The sequence below is a fragment of the Ooceraea biroi genome, chromosome 1 (assembly GCF_003672135.1).
Source record: "Ooceraea biroi isolate clonal line C1 chromosome 1, Obir_v5.4, whole genome shotgun sequence".
NCBI lineage: Eukaryota > Metazoa > Arthropoda > Insecta > Hymenoptera > Formicidae > Ooceraea > Ooceraea biroi.
In genome coordinates this window covers 23,865,397-23,889,065 of record NC_039506.1, presented here as the reverse complement: position 1 = coordinate 23,889,065, position 23,669 = coordinate 23,865,397, and the positions used below count along the sequence as shown (strand labels likewise).

Sequence of the window (23,669 nt, the reverse complement as noted above, 5' to 3'; positions counted from 1 at the left end):
ATGCGAGTTACGCCGAAAGTTCGGTCGGTCGAACGACAAGGAAATTTTATTAATGGGCCGACGTGCCGAGTCATCGACTGTCTTGGAAGCGGTCGTTCTTTCTAGATCGAGTCTGACTGATAACGGCGAGTTGATGCCATCTCATGCATTTCACGATATAATAAGTATTATTACGTCTCCGTCCTCTCTATCTCTCTCTCTCTTTCTCTCTTGGAGTGACTTTAAGGGAGACGTCTAGTTCCTTTTACGCGTGGCTCGTTGTTGATTCATGCTGAATTAGGAGTAATTTTGTATAACCGCACGCTCGTTGCTCTTTTTATATCCAATACCATTCTATGTAATATGAAAATGTTTTATATTTTATGAAGTGCAATATATTACATTTTGCACTTATTTTAAATAAAAAAATATATTTTAACGCAGCAAGAAATACATACATCTAATTAAAATTCTAATAATGTATTCACATTTTTACAAGAATTCTTTTTTTAGTAATAATACTTTTTGTAAAAACAATTATATTTACTTGATTAGGAGTGCATTCGCTTTAATCGAGCATCTCGATGCATTATTACAGGTAGCGGCAAAGAGGCCAAAAATAGAGAACGTACGTCCGTCGCGAACCAGGAGAAAATTGAAGGGCTCCCACGAGCTCAAAGTGTCATCCGAGATTACCTTAAAGGAACTCAAAGTGATGGTAAGTGTCTCGTTCGGATTTCACTGGCAACATTAATTGTATCACGATTTTCCGTTCACTTGAAACAGCAAGTACGTAGATTCAGGAAGAGAATATCGCGAGAATAGGATCTCGATATCTTGATCTGTTTGCTCTCGCCACCTGCCGAAAGCGGAGCCGGGATAATCAATCAATTTGCGGCGCGAGTGTTTTATGGCGAGCTCTTATATTGTTAGAACTGAAATGGGAAGAGGCGCTCGCGCGCGCGTTCGCCCGGAGCCGAATCCGCAGCTACCATCCCTCTATCCCTCGGTACCCCTTTCCAGCTCTCCGTCCAGGGTACGGTTGTTCGTTCCCGGACTCGGAACAGTGGACGAGAGAGTAGTAAAGCGTAGTTATGGCTGGTTAGCATATGCTCGGGCTCGGTATGCTTAAACTATTAAGCGTATTTATATTGCGAGGCCGTAGTCATCTCCTCCTCTTTCTCCTCTTCCTCCCCCTCGTTCACCACCCCCTGCTCTCCGGCGGAGCCACTGGCAAAAACCCGAAAGAGCATAAACCCCGCGCTAATAACAGGTCTCCAACTTCTCCACTCCACTTCACTCCACTCAACCTTCCATTTGACTCTTTCTCCCTGTTCTCTCCCTCTGTCTCTCTTTCCTTCCCTCTTTGTCTCTCTGTCCCGTGCTCCTCTCCTCTATCCATCCACCGAACTCTCCTTCGGGCACGAATTTTTGTTCGTGTTCCTCTTTCACCCCATGGAACACACGTTCCTGTTTTTTAATACCCGCCCGCGAGAAAGCCTGTCGGCGTCAATGAAAGTACGAGACCTCGTCTCTTCTTCTCATTCACCGTCGCCTCCTCCGTGTGTTATTTCTATCTCTCTCAGCTTGATTTCGTCTTCCCCGTTTGTTTGATTGATCAAGTCATAGAGTCGGCTACTGCAAAAATTAACATCGGAGATACTCCCATCGCGAAAGATCAATGTGAAAGACATTTTTGTCGAGCGGCAGATCTCGCGACGCGACGCGAGTCACGATTCAAGGGTGTCACCATTCGCGGATTGGCTCGCACTCGACAAAAATGCGGCCTAGTCACTCGCCGCGCGCTCGTTGCTTTTTTCCTGTTCTTTTCTTTACCATCGTGCAAAAAGATCGGCGATAAAAATGTTTGAATTTCATGGTCGAGTGCAGTTACTCACAGTCGCGAGCTGGCAGCAACTGCCAGACAGAAGCTGAAAAATCGGAACAATAGTCGCGTCGCGCGCCAATCCTCATCGGGTCCGATCGGCCGGCCGGCGCGGCGGTGCGCGGACAGTTTTACGTAATCGTGCAAACAGTCGCTTGTAAATATTACTTTCCAGCACATTCCGTGTCACCAGTCTGATTTTTTCCGCCGCGGCACGCTGTACCGCTCTATTCGCCACCGTTCTTACTGCCGTGGTTGTACCACGAACACAACGGCACTGACGAAAAAACGTTCGTCCGCGCCGCGGATAGCTCGTTCGCCGGGAAAATTACGGCCGTAAAAACGTGGCCGTGCGGCCGCGCCGTGATTTTTCGCGGATAAATTGGAAAGTAAATCGTAGCAATCGGGGTCTGAAGAAGTCATTCGAATCGTCCGGAAGTTCCTCTCTCCCAGTGTCGCCGGAACCGGGTTATCGGGTAGCATCCGATAGGAGAGAGGTTCCAATGCTAACACGACTGTCCATCTCGAGGGATCTCGTATCGTCCTCGCAATGCGGCCGGTGGCTGTCAGGATTCGTAAAGATCAAAAGTTCCTCAACCTCGGGGCAATCTGGCATCCCGCCGCCTGCTTCGCAACCTTGTTAAACCCACCTCTATTTATCGCGCTCGTTGGGCGCCTTCCTTTAACGAGGAAGCCTCGAGGTTCTTTGACCCTGACCACCTCTTCTTTTCCTTCTTCTTCTTCTGCTTCTTCTGCTCCTCCTTCCGCTCGTTCGTCGTTTTCTGCCTCCCGTACAAAGTTCTGCAAATCGCGTACGAGGACTGTGTCCCGGCGCAGCGCAAACTGTCGATCTCGAAGCAGATCGAACGGCAATAAAATCCCACGTTCGTGGCTGCGTCACTCGGGCGGCTATGCGGCGGCAAATTGATGAGGAAAGAAAACGGAGTCGTTACGCGTCCCGAGCCGCGTTTCCAGGTTTGCGCACAATGCGAGCGCGATCGTGCGTGCGCTCATAATCGTCTTTTTGCGCGCGCGGTGTCCGCCCCTTCGCTTTCCGGCGCCCTCACAATTCCTCCCGGGGCTTTCAGCTTATGTTAGCTCAGCTCGGCACGGCGCAGCTCGGCTCGGCCCGTCTCGACGATCGTAAAACAGAAAACCGAGCTACGCGCTCTCCGAGGACGAGGCAAGCAGCAAAGCAGCTATCCCTCCACGCGGCTTCCACAAATTAAGCAATTACCGGAGAAGCTCATGCTCGTCTCGCGCACACTTCTAGAATCTCTTGATGACCGGCTCGGCTCCGTTTTTCCGCGCGAGCGGCCTCACGTTCACGCGCATGTTCACTGCTGGATATGTATCTGCAAACGGATTTTCAATTGCGGATATCGTTGGGCGGTCTTGTCGACCAACACATGCGAGTATTGTCCTCGTCCTGTCGTATCTCGACGTGATTAGATGATAAAGATAGTCGCAAGTTCCACTTGTTTTCAGATGATGCAGATCTGCGGCGCCGGGCCCTATGATCAACACATAATGCTGGGGGAACACGAACTCACTGATCATAGTCAGAGCTTGGCGGCACTCGGGATATTTCCTGGCTCGCTGCTCACGTTGAAGGTGAGTTTTACTGCGTATTGCATGTGTAATGCCTCATTAAATAGAAACGATCGAGGTTTAAGGGAAACAAGATTAAGTACGAAAATAGATCTGAAACGAGAGAACTAATGACAAGTTGAAAAACAACGTTTTTGCCTGCCGAAATAGGAGGAACTGAATTCCGATTTTTTCAAATGAACATCGGAACGTCCATTCACCGAAATTGGAAATGTCTATAACGAATGTTACGTTTTTCTGGCGATTAATCGAACGCGCTTATGCGATCGTTTAACTCACTGTTACTTGCGAGCGTCGATGCGGAGATTTGTAGTTAGTGTTACTCGAGATCTCACGCTTTATCGATAACGTTATTACGATTCGCCCGGCGCGGTGCCTCGGCGCCGTTACGCAGCGTGACGGCTTAATTGTCGTTACAACGATACGTTTGTTCCGCCCGAGCAGCGGACAGTGACAAACAGATGCAATTTAGATTTAAGATCTGGCCACTGTTTCCCTCAAGTTCGAGACAATGGATAAGTAACCGGGGCCGGCAACGGCCCCAGATAACGGCACCAAGACCGGCATTCTCGTGCCCGGGATTAGCCCAAAATGCCTTATTTGAGATTAGAAGTGTTAATCGCACCTTCCTAGAGCCTTCCTAAAGCGGTGTCGTAGGGACTAAGATTTGTCTGTGGAGAAGCTTCTATCTCTGCGAATCGCTCGATGCTAATTCCGTCGAATTTCGAAGAAATTGCGTAACAAGATTCGCAATAGATGATAAATACTGTTTCTTGATTGTAATCTGTAAATTAAAAAAAAATAGATTAGATAAAACAAAATGAAAATGAGTAGAATAAAATGAGATTAATGCGAACGAAAGAGAAAAATTTGCTTCCGCGGTTCGTAAAGATGATCCGTTATTAATTGTTGCTGATTTGTCGTGCGTAATACATTTTAGCGACCAATATATCGACTTGATGCTCGTGCGGATAGCGCGGAATAATCGCGCCCGTACTTTCATCCACGTTGTTTTCGCACTCTCCGTGCGGAACGTCGTCCGTGCGGACCCTCGCGACGTTTTTGCTGCAGCTGGCCGTCTGCGGAACAGTGTCGCGGAGAAAAATTCCGTCCGCTCGGTACTCTCTCGTTCGGCGGAATAATTTCAGGATGCCAACACATTCCGCTCGGTTCACAGTCGACTGATTTTATGAAAGCAGCCAGTGGGCTGAGCCAGCGAGAGCGCTCTCTGCACCAGAGACAGAGTCTCAAAACCGTTAATCCAAGTCGTGCTATCCTACGTTCGAAGGGAGAACAAAGAGAAAAGGAAAAAGAGAAAGAGAGAGAGAGAAGAACGGAAGGAGACGGTGGCCTCCGCCGGACTGGTTCACTGGTTGCGGTTGCACTAGCTGCGAATTCTAATTGCTATCTTACCTCGGAGAGAATCCAGTTTAGTTCGCAAGTCCGCCTAGCAACGTTTTTAACGACTCGAAACGCTCCGATGAGTTTTGCGGTTTCGAGAAAAATTTCTTCCTGCATCTCATTTGTACGCGTTAGATCCCTATCGACGTGATGACGGTTGACGGATGCGCTCGTGATGCACGAGAGTTATCAGTCCACTCTTCTCGTTTTTATCCCGATGATTCCTCGTGCCTTGACGATTCCTCGTTGACTTCCGTCCACGCACGATCCGCTTCGACGATCGACGATAATAAAATTTCTTCTTTGCGTTCGTTCTCCACGTCTCGTTCGTGCGCGAGATTTTCTGACTCACGCGATTGTGCAACTGTGATTTCGCTGTTGGTTAGTGTGCAATTGCTCCAGAATTTCTGCGCCGCCCGCCACACGAGACGGCATGGAGCTGTCGATCCTCGTCGCGCTCGAGGTGTAACGACGGTGATAAATCCTTTTGAGGCATGTCTAGTTGCTTTTAACTATCGTAGCCATAACGTGACCGAGAAGTACCTAACGGGCGGATAATTATTCGCGATTATGCGAATAACCATAGGCCGACTCTCTCGCGGAGTGCACGAGCAAGAAGCTCCTCGAGAACGAGATTGTTTCGCGAAATCTTCCGTCGTAAAATCCGCTCGTTCGCCCGGGACGACGAACTTAATGCGGCTCAAAAGCATAATATATAACAGCATAAAGCGGAGCCCAGCTGATCGGTCCAGTTCCAGTACTCCGCATTGCAGGAGGATCGTTACGTTGCTCTCGTTGCGAGATTAGTACGTTTTCGGTCTTCCTAAGTCTCTTCTAAAGTCTCCAGCTGTCGATATAACGTTGCTGCACGCCGAGATGCACGAGATCGTTCGCGAAGTCTCGGAAGAGCTATCTAAAAATTAATGTTGCCGTCGTATTTCGTGAATTTTTCGAAGAACTCGCAGGAACGGATTCAAGATCGGCAAACGAGTTTAGACTCTTCCGTTCTCCTTTAAACTCGCTCCGCTCTGCTCCGATATCAGCCGGTGTCGGAATCGCCGGAGATACTCCACATCCGTGGCAGATAGAGCGGATTAAAGCTTTACAGGCAAGGCTAGGCCTTGATTTTGCTACCGGTCCGGCGTCATGGCACGCACAATGATCAGGATGACTTGCGACGTAGATCGGTGATCGAGTGCTTCGCGAGATATCAGCTACCGCTCCGTCATCGTCCGTGCAATAATTCAAGGTCGTCGGAGTACAAAGTTAATATATCTTGCCACGTATCTACATTATATCACTACGTCCCTCCTTTTTCCTTTTCCTTTTTTTTTCTTCGTGGTCCGATCCGGTCGACCGAAGGAGATCAACGACATTACGTCGCGCGCGAGGTCGAGCCTCTCTTTCTCTTTTCTTTTGTGTCACTTTCGCTCCCTGCACTGTTCCCTTTTCCAGTTTGTTTGCGCGCTTTTATGAGCGCGTTACACGTCATGATTAATCGATCTCCTTCTCGTCGCAAATGGATCTCCTCCAAGTAGCCACATTGTGCTCAGTTCGGTGTTCAGTTTTAGCGCCGCCCAGGGTCGCGACTGCATCGCATCCGCCTGAAATGAACGCTCGGAATTTTTCACACAGGTAGTAGTATGTGCTATGGCACGATTCATGATTGCACGCGTGTCGTTTCGACAGATGAATCGTAATCAGTGAGGACTGCTAATGTTAATGATAGTGATATCAAGGAATGGCACATTATCGTATCAAGATGTAATTAATTGCGAAGGGGGCAGGAGGATGGTGCATTAATGCAGGGACGCTTTACCTCGCCTCTCCCGCGATAGAGCAATCGTCGCGATCGAGAACGCGTATCGAGAATCGAGCGGACGATAGAAAGGCGATAAAGAATAGCAACAAAGTTGCGCGCAACGTCGGGACGGCTAGGCTGTTTTTGATCCGCCCTTAATTTTTCCCGATTTTTTTGCAATTCCTCCTCAGACTGCTCTTCATGGCTGATCGACCGGGGTCTTTAGAGTCGGTCGGTCGAGTCTCCAACGGGCGGCACCCGCGTTTGATGTCGTGTGACGAATGTCCGCGTTGGACGCGCTCACCCTCCTCCCCCTCCTCCTCCTCTCCGGCTCCCCTCGCTGCTCCCTTCGTTGTTCCCCTCGTCATCTCCTGGCGCGGGTTCTATGCTCCTCTTTCTTTCGTGCCCGTTTCGTCGCTCTTGCGTCTCCCTTCCTCCCGCCTGCCTGTCCGTTCTGCGATCCGTCCGTCGCGGTTCATCCCGCTTTCTCGCACAAGAGAGAATCCCGTATGACGGAGACCCGAGGGTCTCCCTTCACGAGCGCCAACAGAAAATTGGAAACATCCGATAGGGCTGCGCGGCCACGATAAAAAGGTACGTGCCGCGCCGCGCCGCGCGCCGTCGGAACCGGCCCGCAAAATATGCCGATCCGTTGTGGACCCGCGCCGGAACAGCGATGCCCGATCTCGTCAGGCATCTATGCACCTCGCTGTAGAGGTCCCTGCAGATCTCGCATCCACCATCAGCCCATTCGCACCTGACGTTTCACTTCAACCCGCTCTTTGATCTCGTCGATTTTAGCAATTAATTAGTTCTCTTCCTCTTTTTTTTCTCCTCATTGTGTAATGCTGCGCTGAAAAGGAACGAAAATCGGGAAGTTAATTGAAGTAAAAATGGTAAAGTAGAAGCGCTAAAAGCTAAATGAGAAAAAAGAATAGAAATATAAATATTCGGACTGAAAGTACATATATTTAACACAGATAATGGAGAATTAATTAATTACTGCAGAATTTGATCAGTTAATTTCAAATTAAGCGAATTAAAGTCTCGTAACTAACGTCGTTGCTACATATGTACGTTCTCATGTGTCAGTTCTTAGTTTCATGATTCTACCACGAAATCTTTGCGTCTGTTCTTTTGCGAACGAGCTGGAAAATGAATATATGTTATCCTCTTTCTCTATCCGTTCCGTTCTCTATCTTGGCTGCATCCTGCCGACAAACGAGGATCCCGTTTACACGGGAGGTTACTGCAAGAGCATCCCGAGCTCTCCGATGAACGACAGACAGTAAATGTGCCCTCTCGTGCAGGTAATGGCGACAATTATCCGCGTCGGTGAACTCGACATTAAAATCGAATCATAACGACCAAACCTGACTAGGTCGAAAAGTTATCTTCCTTGTTTAGTGTACTTCTGTCTTCTGTCTTCTATCTTCGAGATCCATAAATGTTGATCCTTCCTATGAACAGCCAAAGTATCATCTACTTAAACGCTAGACGCGTCCTGTTTCTTAATTATTTCTTCGTGCTTATCATTTTTATTTTACACGTATGAAGAAAGAAATATTTATAAGTAAAACACGGAATGAAGGAAAAGAAATGATTGATTGCAAAACGTGCGCGTAAATATATAGTTTTAGAAAGTAATAGTCGAGATATCCGCGTAAAATCAGCAAGAAGGTGAGAAACATGCTTCTTTAAAGGTTTTAATAACGTGCTATTGACACTTGACCTTTCCGTGCAATGTATTCTGCGCTAATAACAGTGCAAGTAGCGACGTTAATGGGCTTTTAATTATTCGCCTTGGACCCGTAAAAATTCGCAATTTTTACCGGTTTATCTTCGCAACAATTTACCGAAAAATTGCATCGTAGCACTCGAGTTTATCGACTCCCGCACATATAAAGAGTTCGCGAAATTAAAATGATGGAAGTATACGCGACGCGATAAGAGGACTGTTCGACTCTCGTGATTGGAGATTGAAACGATTGTCCGCAACCGACTGCGGTGGGCATTGGCAAGGACATCGAGATATTACAACGTTACATTAGCGACGATTATCGCTGGCACCTTTTTTTTGTCTCGCCCACCGAAAGACCGGTAGCTAGAGGTCAGTAGCCGGAACACCGTAATTATCGCCCCTAATTATCGATGCCTGCGGAGATAAGATCGAAGAAAGGGCTCGCCGAGTGAAAGAGTCCTTCGGAAGGACTTGGCTGGCTTGTACACGTAGCCCCCTTTTTCGCGTTGGCCAATAGTGTGGACCGCGCGGCATCTCCGCATCCAGCGGTGGACCCCTCTCAGAAATAAATCAATTAAGCCGATGCAGGCTTAAAAGGCATCGTCATCGTCATCGATTTCGCTCCTGAATGCGTTGAAAATAATCGAGGCGGACTCCATGGAATTCCGAGCAATGCCCGTCGCTCGAGGGACTCCCCGCCAAAAGAATATCGATTAATCGACCTCGCCGTGAGATCCGACAAGATCCGGACTTATCCTGAACGTATCCTTGCTTAATTCTGGCCTGATCACACCCGATCCGTCCTAACTGAGATAAAGTCCGACAAGATTCAATAAAGTCCAATGAAATTCGATGCGGTCCAGTGAAGGCTGGCAAAGTCCAATGAAGTCCAACGAGGTCTGGCGAGAGATTTGGAAGAATTCATCAGAGTCCGATGAAATTATCTGGCGAGGTCCGGCGAAATCTAGTACTCCTAAAATTTTATGCTACTTTGATGCAATTTTCTTGAGACTTGAAACTTTATTTGATAAAAACGTAGTTGTCATTGAATCACTGAGTAAAAACTCAATGCTTCATTTATGATCGTTTACATACGACGAGTTTTTTCTCATTCTCAACATCGTTGCGTCGTTTTCTTGTGTCGATCACCGATCTCGCTAGCGGTGCAAGATGGTAAGAGAAAGAGTGTGGACCGCGCGTCATTCGACGACAGGTGAGATACTCATCGTGATACTCTGACAAGAAAGTGTGACACAGGAGACGTTGAAAAATGAAAATGGTGCAAGAAGCTCGATATTGCTTTCTTGTTGATGATCTTAGACATACGTATGAACTATACTTGCATTATTATTACTTTATTTTTAATGCATACAAATAATAAATAAAAATAAACGAAAAGAATCTCGGACTTTTTGCAGTTGCACTTGCATCGCAAGTGAGAGTACACCGTTATCGTTGTCGCTTTCGAATGAAATTACGGCGAATCGCGTTGACGAAGTAAAAACTTGAAAAGCAGCCTGTATCCGGTTGCTCGGTTTCCGTTCGATAGTAATCAATTCATATCTTGGAGACGAGGTGCAACGATCTGCTAGTGCTCCAGCGTCCCCGGAACTTTGGTTCCTCCATGAATTTTTCGGGGAACGCTGCCCAATTCCCAGCTGCGTCCTATATGAGATTCGTCCCTGGCATACGAGATTTTTTCGGTCCTCCCTCTCTCTCTCTCTCTCTCTCTCTCTCCCCAGACCGTAGCGTTTTTTTGCCCGCTCCGTTTCGGTCACTCGCGATTCTCGCCTTCTGGGCTGACTGTGGCCTAAGTTAATATTAATGGGGATATTTATGGCATGCCGGGTCAACGGTGGCCGCGAACGCGCCAGTACGGTTAGAGAGAGCCACTGATAAAAGGAAATCTGAAAATGCCATGATTTATGAGCCTCGATCTCTCGTTCCCTCGCTTCTCTACCTCGCCCCGGTATCGGCCTTCCCTTAAACGCTGAATAAGTTATGGTTGCAGCACGAGGGTGGACGTGCTGCATTCTTATTTTTGCATCGTGTGTTACGCGCCCCTTTTCCGCCGTTTTGACGAATTTGTCCGCATGATCGAGTCAAGGTTCCGATTAAAACGAAGAATCATCGCGTATCGCGAAAGGAATCCCGATGTGCCTTGAACCAAAATATATTACTAATCAAATTTATTATAGCATTTTAATCATATTTTTTTATCAAATTATTGTAACATCAAAGATATGATAGGACCTGAAACGCGATGCAACGGCGAGAAGTACAGCTGTTAGGGACGTTGGTTTGAAACACAGCCGCGAGGATCACTTCCGTAACGTGCAACGTGCATCTTGTCCACTTAAACCCTTTCGCAGTGGTAACAACTAAGCTTCTGTTTGTTGATACTGATGGCTCGCTCGCTTGGACCAGCCGACCCACCGTCGTCGTGTCGGCGGGTTTAGCTTTCGGCTCCTCGGTGGCCCCTGCTTCTCTTCTTCTCGTCAGTCGTCCTCCTCGATGTGTCCCCCTCGTTCTTTCTTCTCCTCCTCTGCGTCTCGTCTCGCTTCGTTCCGACTCGATCCGACCCGTCCCGTCTCGTCCCGTCCGTCTCGTCTCGTCTCGGCAGATGACGCGAGGAAGAGCCACTCTTTTCGCGGAGGGACATGTGGTGGCTTCTGGGCGAGGGCTGCCGGCAGAAAGAGAGCGCACTTTATTACGTCAGTCTCAAAGTATTCCGCTCTGGATGTATTCTATTATATATCTGTATAACTTTCGATACTTCGGTTTTAATTGAAGGATGCAGATGCAGCATCTTGTGAGACCAAGAGTTTCCAGAAGGGAGACATTATTTCTCAAGAGACACCAAATATTTTATTCGTTTAGCTGCATTCTTTACGTCGAGGCATGCTTTTCCTTCTTTGCTTTTAGAATCATATTCTGAGATTGTGAAGTAAATTTTGCGTTAATTAGTTGCTGTCATTTGTGAGGCTAATCGAGGGAGATCAAGATTAAGGTCTGAATCGAGAGAGAGAGAGAGGCCTGGTTTACCGAACTCTCGTAGAGACTTTCTTTTATCGCATCCAGAGCGTGTAGTCGCGGCGAGATATTTATGAGCGCGTACACGAGTTCCCACATGCGCTCGGTTCTATGTTTGGCCGCGCCGGCTAACCCTGAATTTCACCGTTCCCTTCCTTGTGCCACACGCACTTTCCGAGCATCGCACGCGGTATGTCAGCCTCTACAGGTTGCTCCTCCGAACAAGTGGTCTTGGGTGCGTGCCGATAATACCGGACACGTGAATCTCCTTAATCTTATCTCGCAGAATACTTCTAAGTGATCCCACTGTACCAGCGCATCGATATCGCTTTTCCCAGCACGAACTTGGAACTTTTCGACAATAAAGGAGAAATTGGAGCAGAAAAAAATTGCTCAAGTCTCTGGCATTTTGTTCTTCGAGGGATCAACGTTTAAAAGCACTTCTTTAATTGTATTAAATTTGTATTAAATAGCCGTCATTAAGAGAGACGTATGTGCAGGCCATAAGGCTTTAAAAGATTCACATACATGAAATATAATTAAAATAAGTAGGATTAAAACGTTGCCTTAAATTTATATCAGCATGCGATCGAATTTGCAGACAAATCTCGTCCACGAAGGCGAGACTCGCTTACCGTAGATGACGTGGAAAGTGGCCGGTCAATGCCAAAGACCGGCCGGACAATCCATTCCGGCAGCTTGCGCGCGCGCGTCGCCTTTACGGAGTCGCGAGAGGCTGCCTCGCCGAGAGAAGGAAGATTTGTTCCCTAATGTAGTCACTGGAGCCTCGGGGACGACTCGGCGAGGTCGGTGGGGTCCGCAAGTAGGCGTCTAGAAAGTGAGTAATGTTCACGACAAACGCAGCCCCCCGTGAGGTCTAGCGCGCCACGGGAGAAAGAGAGAGAAAGAGTCGAAGCTGACGTAAGCGAGAGAGAAGGAGGCGAGCGAGCCCCGTAGGGGTTGGCCCGAGAGAAGATCCCTGCAGATAGGGTGCTAAGCGACACGCTAAGACCACCCTGGACTACCCGAGCGTTTCCTCGAGGGGTGATCCCGCCGTTCCACTTTGCCTTGCCACCCCCGCCGTCCCCTGCATCTCTCGCTCGTGGCCACGGGACTAAATCGCGCTCGCGATCTCTAACGTTCTGCAATTTGCCAGTTCTCCTCCCCTTCTGCGTCGCCTTGAACGAGGAATACCGTATCACGGGGAACGGCGAGCTTGTCGAGCTTGCCCCGCGATCGATGTGCAACTCTGAAGAAATTAAGTCAACATATCTTCATTACCTGTTAAAAAAGGATTAAAGAATTGACCCTGAATAAGTCTGACGCAACGTCGAGTTTCAGTTGAAGGACTAATGTGACGTAGGTTCGCCCACTTAACTTTGCAAATTGCCGACGTCCGAATTATTAACGAATGGATTGTGCAAAACTGTAGGAATTACCCACGCGCATAACTATGCATTTTGATCGCGTCTGACGTCACAATCCGAAGTCACTCTCGCGAGACAACATAACGCGAGAGAAACTTTAAATATAAATAACAAGTATAGAATCTTTTATTCGCCAGGAAGTTTCTAAATTTAAAATATGGATTTAAATTTAAATATAAATGTTCTATTCGCCACTTATTTATTACCTTTTTCGATGCACGTGTTTGACATTTATTCGAGGCGACGCGCACGCTCAACGCGTTGCTCAATTTCGCCTATGTCGACGTTGAGGAGAGCGCAATGATGAGCCACGGCAGCAAAGAGGACGGTGCCCGGTCATGAAGGCGGCCTTTGTCCCCGGCGGAAGCGTGGCCCGTTCTTCATGGACGATGTGGCCTAAAGTGCCGCGTCCGCGACGGTTCGTTCGCCCGATCCACCCCAGCATATCTCCTCTCTGTGCAGTTTAGGTGTCCGAATTATACACATCGCGTTTTTAAACAATGAGTATCTGGCTTGCGGATTGATTGCGTGGAATAAAAGAAGTTTGACTCGTGAAAGTGTTTTACATAAATTCTAGTCTTGGAATTTTTGATTGAATGCTCCACAATTTGCGAAATGCATCATCGTTACTTAAAATAATTCTCGAAAAAATATTGTAACAATATTAAATCGACATATAGTTTGACGACACGTACCTTCTGAATCGAGATCACGCAGCGTTCAGTGCTCTGTCCGGGATTTAGGTCAAACGTCATCGTGCTGCATAGAAGGGGTGGAAAAAATCTAGGAACGGGCGAGCGTCGGCTTGGTCCGTTATCCAATCGAGCGGAAAACTCATCAGTCACCTCTCACACAACACCTCCGCAAGCCAGTAATCAAACTATCTGAGAAGCGTCTAATCCCTGCTTCCTCTTCTGACGTCTATAGTCTTCTTTTCTTTTATACTTGTTTTGATTCTTTTCATGTCGACTTTGTTTGCACTCTCACGGTGCAATAATAAACTTTCTGAATATTTTCATTGTTTCATCAGGTTATATAGATATTTCTCACAGAAAATAGAATATAGAAAATATAGAAAATAGAAAATGAGTGATCAATATCAAGTTTTGTGAAAAATGTAATTGTACTCTGAAACAAATAACGCTTTTGCGAGTGTTTTTCTTACATTGCATGTTTGTTTATGACTGTCAACAGAAACCGTATGCTTTTTCCGTAGTAAGTAATAGAAAGAGAGAAAGAATAAAGTATGAAGACATCCACCACGCAACGTTCTACCGAAAAGCTTGGCCCTTGAAAATAATTTGAATAATTACCAGCAAGTTTTTCATCGGGGATGCTAAACAGCTGTAGAGTCTGCCGTTCTTTTTCGGCCCTTCGCGGGACGAAAGACAATACGAGACACCCTTAATTTGCTTAAGAGACCTCCAGGAAGTTGATTCTCGCTGCGCCTATTGATAACGCTTCTCTTAAGCTAAATATTCACAATTCGATGTAGATGATTAGGATAATTATCCATGTATTGTCTGTACGATCGGCACAATTCATAAACATTATCAACATTTTCTCAACGAAATCAGAACGATTTCTAGTAGCACATCCCGCGACGAGGCTTGGATATTAACAGGCACGTTGGTCCGGGAATCCCGTGAAGCACGTACCGCTTCTATTAAAGACAAGATGCCCCCTTTTCGCAAAACACGCGGGTGCCAGTGGGGATGACTCGAGGCAACCCCCAGCAATAACTCCTCCGCCGAATTAGCGCCATAAGTTTGGCGCCGCGACAGCCACGGAGACAATATTAATCTACTTTGAATTTATACACTCTGCGGTCGCCGAAGCCTTTCGCCAACGTGGCGTGTATTAAGTCTTCCTGCAGTTTTTCCTCATTTTTCCGTCAGAAAAGTTCCTTGGAGAACAGACGAACTCAAACATTAATCGTAAACCGGAAAGTTTGTCGATCCTTCGTTGCTCGAACGAGAATATATCATAATTTAAATCTTCTGCATAAATGCTGCAATGAAAAATTTATTTTCTGCTCAAATGGTATAAAAATCGTAGACACACATTTAGGTAATTGTATTTTCATTTTTTTCGAGAAAGCAAGATTTGCCAGGAATTAATTTCTCGGTCAAAAACCGGAGCAAGCTAGGTGTTCCGGGAGAATTGCCGTTATGTCGGGTTATTAACTCTGTGGCTCGTAGTATGAAGACGTGGTCGAGGAGAAGGAGGAGGTAAGATTCACCCTCCTCGTGCAGACAGATAAATAACTCAGGACAGCCTGGGAATAACTTAAGACTCCTATTCCGATGTCTAAGTAAATTCAAAAGATGTGCTCATTTGTGGAGCGCGAATGCACGATCACAAGATTTTCTCGTCTTGTGATTACTGAAACAATTAAATTTCCTGATTACATTAAATGCCCTTCGATCGGCGAAAAATCGTGCACGCCCGCCTTCTAAAGTGACAGTGGAAACATAAAGCCTGCGATACTCCGGCGCTCCGGTTCGCGCGGGGGTAAAAAGCACGCATCTCGGCCGCGCGTACCTTAAACCGTACATTAGCCTGGAAATAAACGGGGTGCCGTTCGACGTTGCACATGCATTATGCGCGTCGAACTGCGTGCCGCGTTCCAGCACTTAGCCGGCGCATTCGCGCGCGAGCGAGACGTCCGGCGTTTCGCGGCCGCAGCGTTTCTCCCGGTGAGTCTCTCGGGCGGAAAAAATTTATGTTAAGCCCGAAGACCGCGCGGACCCGGCTCACTGCCGGGGATTAAGACATTCCCGGGCTAATAATTTTCATGCCCGGCCGTGAAATGTTTTGTCCGCGTCCGTCCTACCGGCCGGCGAGCGGCCACGAGGCGCCGATCCGCGTCGCGGCTGTCCACGCGAGTCGCCGGCGCGTCCGCGCGACGACCGGCCGATTTTTTCCGCACGCTGGCGAGCGATTAAAACGGTTCTGTCGGGCGTCATCGCGCACTCCGGCGTGGACAATAGGTGTCAGTCAGTGGAGAACGTAGTGCCTGAAGGTGCACGGTTCGAACCCCGAGTCTACAATTATGAGCCATACCACGTCGGGGCGAGCCTCATAACGAACTCACTATATTGCCGAGCATTTCAAAACTCGCCTTGTACCCTGGCGTAGAGAGAACGCTCTTTACCTGCTTTCCCTTCCTTCATCTTCCTCCTTACACGGCTGCTGCCTGCAACCCGCGCACCGTGCGGGATAGCGAGGCCTGAGAATAATGTTTGCCGATGAAAGAAAGGAACTTCGGGGAACCCATACCGTGGAAACGGACTTGTGCACTCGCGCCGCCGAGACCTCGAGAGATTGGAAACGCTCGACGTCAACGACGAAGTCGTCGGAGCGGATGTAGCTTTCGACAAGTTTGTGTAATCTCTTCAACCAGGAGTCTCGTTTGCGACGAGCTTTTAACGTGCAAAACGCGCACCTTGCACTCGCTGATTTATCAGTATTCTATTACCGTCATTGCCAAATTGTATGTTAACTTACTTACTCATTCACATCGTATTAATAATACCATTTTCCCCTACGTGTTTCTTGAGGTATCGATAGTTTATATGCACAAGTTGTATTTTACATTAATTTGGCGCTACGATTTTACCATCTCCGCCCGCGTGTAGCTTTATTTTTGCATCGCCTGTTGTATATGCACGTCGCCTTTGACCCTGGTCGTCGCGATGATCTCTCGTAGCGAATCTCTGGGATCCTATACTCGAAAATAAATCACATTGCATCGCGCCCGAAGGATGCTGCGGCCAGCATGGACCAGATGTGACGTGGCGCAAGACACGTGTGTCCAAGCCATCGGCTGACGCTATATTTAGTTCTATGGGAAAAGGGGTTTCGGAGAAGCGCATAATCACACCTACGCGTGCACTCAAATTCCCATACTAGGGCCTTCGAGCGATCAGGAATTCTCTGGCTGCTCTTCATTGATACCGTTACATGTCGTTACGTATTTCAACGAGTACTTTTTCATGCAATCTCTGCATTTTTTATCGGAGTTAGGGATTGGATAGTAGAAAAAAGCCTAATTGGAGTCATCTGTCAATTAAGATTACTCGGAACAGTATACCAATACCAGTATTTCATGTAAGTGTGTACTTCATCTATATGAGAAATTTACTTATTGTTTTTTGTTACGCTTACAATGTATAAAACTTATTTCTCATCAAGTTTTACTTATTGTTCATTTATTTTATATTTATTTATATGTATAGCAAAAATGCGGTACTGTTGTATCTTGTAATTGTGATGTGAATTGTACATGTCGTAATACGTTTACACGAAGCTTAAGACATAGTCGTGTAATTACGTAGAAGAACGCGTAGATTAGTGGAACGCACATGTGCGCTTCGAAAAGACGCGTGGGAAGATACTGTTATAGCCATTGGCATCTGTTCACACTGTGTCTCCGATGCGCGCTCAAATTTAATGTGGATCATCTCCTCGCGTCTCCACCGAATCTATGTCGGGAGTGAGATGTAGAATCCTTCTTGCACTTTATCCTGTTTTAATCAGGCGATTTGGTGAACATGTTCTTTTCTTGAAAATTATTTGCAATAAGAACAAAATATGTAATTTGTTTGACTGTCGTTATAAATATATGCGACATTTCTGATTGCAGATCGATGCGCCGATAGAAAACGAAACTGACGTTGAGTCCGACGTCCACAACTTCGAGTCTACCTTGCCAGAGAAGGGTTTCAAAGGTAAGTGACCAACAATTTGAGAACTGAATTTATTTTGCATGCAGATATATTAGAAACGTGAAATGTGAAATATAATATACGTTTCGTCACGAATGTGAGACGATTATTACGTTACCATTACGCGACGCGTCATCCGATAATACGATAATTTCATGGAGGATAATCCGCGAAGGAGCCAAAATATCCTGCGTAGTCAGAGATCGAAGAAGAGAGACGAGAATCTCCGGCGCGAGACTGGAAATTAAGGCATTCGTCGTGGAATACACGTACACCATATAGACGGACGAAACCAATCCACTTAAGGCGCCGCATCCCTTCCTGATCCTGCCCTCCTCCCTCTGGCCTCTCGCTTGCGCTCAGGGGTGGTCGGCAAGGTTTTGTTCTCGAACAAAAATCTGACAAATATGCCGCGATTTGCCGAAGAATGGAGGCGAAGTGCACCATCCTCTCGCCGTTCCCTGAGCTTCCTCCCGTGGTAACTTCTACCGGGGTTCAAGCCCACCCTTTCTTATTCTCCTTGCTTTCTCTCTCGGTTTCCGCCTTCGCTTCCCGGCCCCTCGGTCTTCCTCCTCGGCAGATGGAGGAGGAAAGGCGGAGGGCAAGACGGTGACTCTTAAATTACTTAGACCGAACAAAATGTAACAAATGACTGCGAATCGAGCCACTTATGCGATATTGGCCCATCACCACCATCCACGGTATATTGATACGTCGCATTAGGGCCGGCCCCGACGCCCTCCGCGCTGCGCAAAGCGAAAGACCGAGTCTCTCCGTTTCCTGCGTGTCACTTCCGAAATGAAGAGAGGGCCCCTCATTAGGGCCCCTTCCTTCTCGCACTCGTTTCACAAACAAGTCATCGAGTGATCCGAGTTGCTTTCGTAATAAAGCGATTACTTTCGATTCTAGCGCGCGCGTGCGAGTCTTCTTCCGATTGCGTTTCCGCCATGGACTGTGGTGCGATTTCACCCCGCTTTAAAAAAATAATGAAGGTGTAAAGCAGTCACCGCTCGAGGAGTTTCTCACGGAAGATCTGCGGTTACTACACGGGCTCTCGCCCGAATATCGGTTCCTCTCTTTTCTCGCCTGCGCGCCTCGCTGAGTCCTTTCGTTATTAATGGTTTTCGCGAACTAGGTTCATTAAGGAGCTCACGAAACTCCGCGGCACATTTATGAGAGAGAGAGAGAGAGAGAGCGCACCATCCCTTCCAGTTCTCACAGGATGAGGGGTGAATGTCGGTCGCGTACAAAGTGTCGAACAGAACGCGTGCAAGTGCCAAATTAATATAATAGTACACATTATTTTCACTTTTCTTCTCTCACCATTAAAAATATCAGAAAATTGACATTTCGGATATTAAATATCTTAAGTACTCTAGCGATATATTATAGATGCGAGCTGTTATACTGTTCTGTTATGCGTCTTCGCTAAATAATTCCACGGCAAACGGAAGCTGTTATTCCGCGCGATGAAGAGGACGCGTGGAATTGCGTCAATGTGAAAAAACGGATATTGAGGGAAAAACAACGGCGGGTCGCATTAGTAGTTTGATGAATGAAGACGTAATGAAGACATTAACGTGTCCATTACTCGCGTTGCGAGCGAAGGTGGAAGAGAAGGACGATGCACCTGTCACCAAACGCACTCGACCTCGGGGCGCGGATGATGCGCCGAATTATGTAAAAAAGAAGATATCGCCTCCGCCTCTTCCTTTTTCTCCTTTCGACTCTCTCATCATCTCCCCGCTAACTCCGGCACAAGCTGGCATTACGCTAGAGCACGATAATGTAATAATAAGTATAAGTTAGGCAGAAAACCGGAGCCCGCGAGAACGAGAGGTCGGCAAAAGGTAGAGGAAAGGAGGAAGAGAGAAAGAAGAGAACGTCTTTAGTACTGACTGACTATTATGTCGTTTAAGATGGGGCCCCGAGCATGCCATCTGGAAAGAGAGGCGATCTCGCATTTTTACCGATATGCAAGTCGAATCCGTTTCGCGCTCCTGCAGATCGCACTCGCGCGCGATTTTTCTGACGCCGCCGCCAAATGTGATGCTCGCTCATGATGCTTCACCGTTCCATCTCTGTCTCTCAGTTTTTCCGCATGTGATGTGTGCGCGATACGGAAGCTAGGAAATCGGAATCGTGGAAATCCATTCCACGCCGGGGGCCCGTCACGGTGCAGACGCGCGCCGACTTCGCGCTCGCGCTAGCGGAGTGACGAGGCCGTCGCCGCTCTTTTTTGCTATTAGCTAAGTATACCGCCTCTGGCTTATGTTAAGCCTCGGTAATTATTTGTCACAGTCACACAGGCCACACGACGAGAGACAGGCTGAAGGAAACGTGACGACGGGCGGAGGGGAGATCCTTTCTCCGCTGGCTCCTTCGTAGCGATATGAAAGGATCTCATCGATCGCGACACGATTAATTCTACTGGTATCCGCTTACGGCTCCTTTCCTCTTCTTCGTTCAAGAATTTATCTCTTTTTTTCTAGTATTAGGAAAAGAAAAGGAAAAATGTGTTTGAGAAGTAAACTTGTCACACTTTTAGCATAAATCGATTTATTAATATCGAGTGTTATTTGTTGCTACATCTGGTTCAATATTACTCGGATATTACATTCATCGTATTATTTTCGTGACATTCCTTGATCCTGCAGTTCTCCGCTCGTTCCTTCTTTCGTCCTGCAGCGCTTGTGCCACCAAACCACCGACCCGTCATTTTCGGCGCCACTCTCATCTCTAATGTGATTTTAAGGAGCGCCACGAGCAACACCATTGACTAGAGGTGATTTCCGTAGCTGCTTTGCAAATTATTTCCTCCGCTTCCGCTCATCTTTCCATCATTGCAGACTTCGTTTCCGCAGAATGATACGGATGCGATCATCCTTTTATTAAAGTGTATTCTACGGTACATTTAATTTTACATATGCGTCCGTGCAATCTACATCGGTTTGCCGTTTTTTTCACAATTTTCCCAACATTTGGCTTTCGAAGCTAGACTAGACTGACAAACCATTACTAGACTGACCCATTATCGTATCGCGGCGAACGCCCAGTCACGCGTCAATCGAGACGGTTCCTGCGTTTCCGTCGGCGCTCTAGGAAATCACCCCATGGATAGATGCGAAAAAAAGCGGACGAAAGGGTAGGCTCCGTTTCCGCGTAGAGCGGAAAAATGTTTCAGAAAAACCAGCCATGCGTGAGGCGTCCGACTCCGCGCACCATGTCCGACGTGTACTTATGAGACGAGCACGCTTACGAGTCGCGCATACACGAATACCGAATACGGGAATCCACCCTCTATGAAACAATAGAGTGAGCCTTGATCGACTCGCTTGGCTTATTTTCTACAAAGAAAGAAAATTCCCTTCGGCGGCACAGAAGAAAGTTTACGCGGCGGGGAAAATAGAAGTAAGGAGAGAGAAAAAGGATCGAGACGTCGGATGATTCGCTTCGTTGTATCGGAAACGCAGGATTGATAGAGACGAAAATGTTTCGCGCGACGAGAGAGTGCAGGAACGCATCAAAAGTATCGAGTAAAAATTCCTTGTGCATGATATCCATACTTGACGCGTAATGATTGGAACAGCGCTCGTTATTCCCACATGTTTGAACGGAGATGCACAGTAGAAACGTGAATGGAAGTTTTGCATATTGTTAAGGCTCGTATCGCTGCGATGGTGTTTTCAGGAAATGGTGGAGGAGAAGAACAAGATTGAGCGGTGTATGTGATTTTTGTTTCAGGAACGGAGCTGGTGCCGAGCTGATCTGTGTGATCCGACATAAATATGTAGCTAATTTCGTTTAACGTTTAATAATGATAGCCGATTTAACGCAAGATATTTTTATACATGATCTATATATATGTATATTGTGTACACACAATATAAATATATGTATAAATATATAGATACCTAATCCTTATACGCCCGTTACCAGCAGATTGTGAAAAGGAATACAATTCTATATGCTGTGTGTGTTACATTTATTATATAAATCTGTACAATCTATTTGTTAAGACGGAGTAGCTGCGATGATATTTGTGAAAGAGAGATGCAAAGATAGAGAAACACAAGAACAATGAAAGAGAGAGAGAGAGAGATAATTTGTTGATTTATTATTATTACAGTGACTTTATGATTTATCAGGTTCTTATGGATTATAGAGAAAATAAAGTAGAAACCTGTTAACGTATCTCTCCTGTTCTCGATTTATACATAAGATCGAAATGATATCCATGCGCTTGTGTGTATAAATGCGACATAATGATTTTATAGATTATATATTATATATATTACATATACACATATTATACACATACATACATACATACATACACATTACACACATACACGTATGTTCGTTCAGTACGCATGATTCGATAATACGGATGCGATATTTATTGTTAGTGCGTTTTATACGATTTCCAATCTTGCACTTGCAATTGCACATGTAATTCCTTTCGATTCCATTTAGGCATGTCCGCGATATGTATTTTACTAAATAGCACCGTCTTTTACTGGGAGCAGACAAAATTGTACGTACCAACGTAAAATATGTTATTGCATAATATTCTATTTATGTGTTACACGCGCGCCACCGTTCCTCCCAGAAAGGTGATTTTACGATGCAAAGAACGTTTTTATTTTGTATTCTCTGTGATTCCTCTCATATAATTTTCGCAATAAAACTCTGTACACACAGGATAAACGCGAAATTTTTCTACGAGTCTACGATCTACGAACTGCTGCGAAGCTGTACGAGCAAGAACAGAAGATGCAGGGTACGTACGTCTACATGTATTTGTGCGTGCGTGTGTTGGTCGCGCATTAATTAGTTTGCAAGGAGTTTAAAGGCAAGTCTGTGGAAGGACTTCGTCAGGCTGCTAGGTGGTCCCGAAGCCTCGAGTCATCATTGCCTCATTTACTTCGTAAAACAATCTTGCCGGCAGTTCAATGGGCCTAACTATATCAAACTTGGCACCGCGTAATTAAACTTCCTTGTAAACCAGCCGAAAGGTAACATGGTTTACATAGCTGTTCGAATTTTAGTATTTCGATACGCGGCAATAACGAATGGCCTGTATATCGCAATTTCGGGAAGATGAGATTAAGTGAAATGTACTCGACTGCAAGTATAATACATTCTGCAAGATTAGAAAAAGAGCATGAATGAAATTAAAATATTTTGTAATGAACAAAATTAATTTTGCAAATATATTTATATCTCGTGATTGGCGAATCGTGTTTAATAGAAAGAGCGAGATGAGAAACGAGTGAGGCATCGGCTTTACTGTGGGGAAAATCGATGCGAGATGCAAAAAGGACGCGCGAGATCGTCTTTTGAGAAATCGCCGTGGATTATTAGAGCGCGCCAGATTTTCACCGTACCAGGGGAAGATTTAAGCCGTTGTTTTTACCTATTCTCTTTCTAATCCTTACAAATGTCAGGGTCATCAGGTTTTTTTCCGTAATTCGTATCGCGACCGACCCGCATGCGGACGTTAATCTTGACAGAGCGGATCGCGGTTTTGTCTAGGGTAATGCTTGTTAAGCGTCGCCGTATTATTAACAAGCGCGAATATATGGTGGCGGTCGTCAGCTCGTCCCGTTGATCCTGTTAAAGCGCGACCATTCGAAACACATGTAACGTCACATATCTCTCAACGCCCTTTTATTGCTGATTTTCGGCTTAACTGAGAGATCGCGTCGAAAATCGGAAGAGAGGAACTCGTCGAGTCACGAAGAATGGATACCGCGAAATCGCATCGTAATGCTGCTTCCTCGATAAAACTTCTTCTCGTTTTTCCTTCTTCGAGAATTTCTTGGATTCGGCGATTCGCGAATGCGGAGACTGCGCCAGACTCTTGCCGAGAAATCCACGATACGATCTTCTTGGAGTGTCAAGAAGAGTGTCGGTGATCTCGCGATACGCTCGCTCCACCCTAGGACAAAACTATCCCCACGCGGCCGTAGACAATGGGGAGAAGCCCTGACGAGTCAAGCGCAAACCCGAAATGACAAATGACAGGATGTATCCGAAATACGTCGCGCCGGAGAAG

General features: G+C 46.5%; 1 protein-coding gene across 4 annotated transcripts in view; it reads left to right on the top strand.

The window, feature by feature from the left end:
• The window catches only part of LOC105279352 (ubiquitin carboxyl-terminal hydrolase 48), a 47,761-nt gene extending 25,443 nt beyond the window's left edge, over window positions 1-22,318 (top strand). For 3 of the 4 annotated variants that reach the window (XM_011339037.3, XM_011339038.2, XM_026968765.1), the window contains 4 exons: window positions 578-697; window positions 3,353-3,478; window positions 17,527-17,611; window positions 21,353-22,318. In XM_011339037.3, coding sequence (XP_011337339.1) covers window positions 578-697; window positions 3,353-3,478; window positions 17,527-17,611; window positions 21,353-21,375 — 354 coding nt within the window. In that variant the 3' untranslated portion in view covers window positions 21,376-22,318. Of the gene's footprint in view, window positions 1-577; window positions 698-3,352; window positions 3,479-12,052; window positions 12,290-17,526; window positions 17,612-21,352 lie in introns of those variants that run through there. The other variant, XR_893915.2, reaches the window with a different exon arrangement.
• The last annotated feature ends 1,351 nt before the right edge of the window (window positions 22,319-23,669 follow it).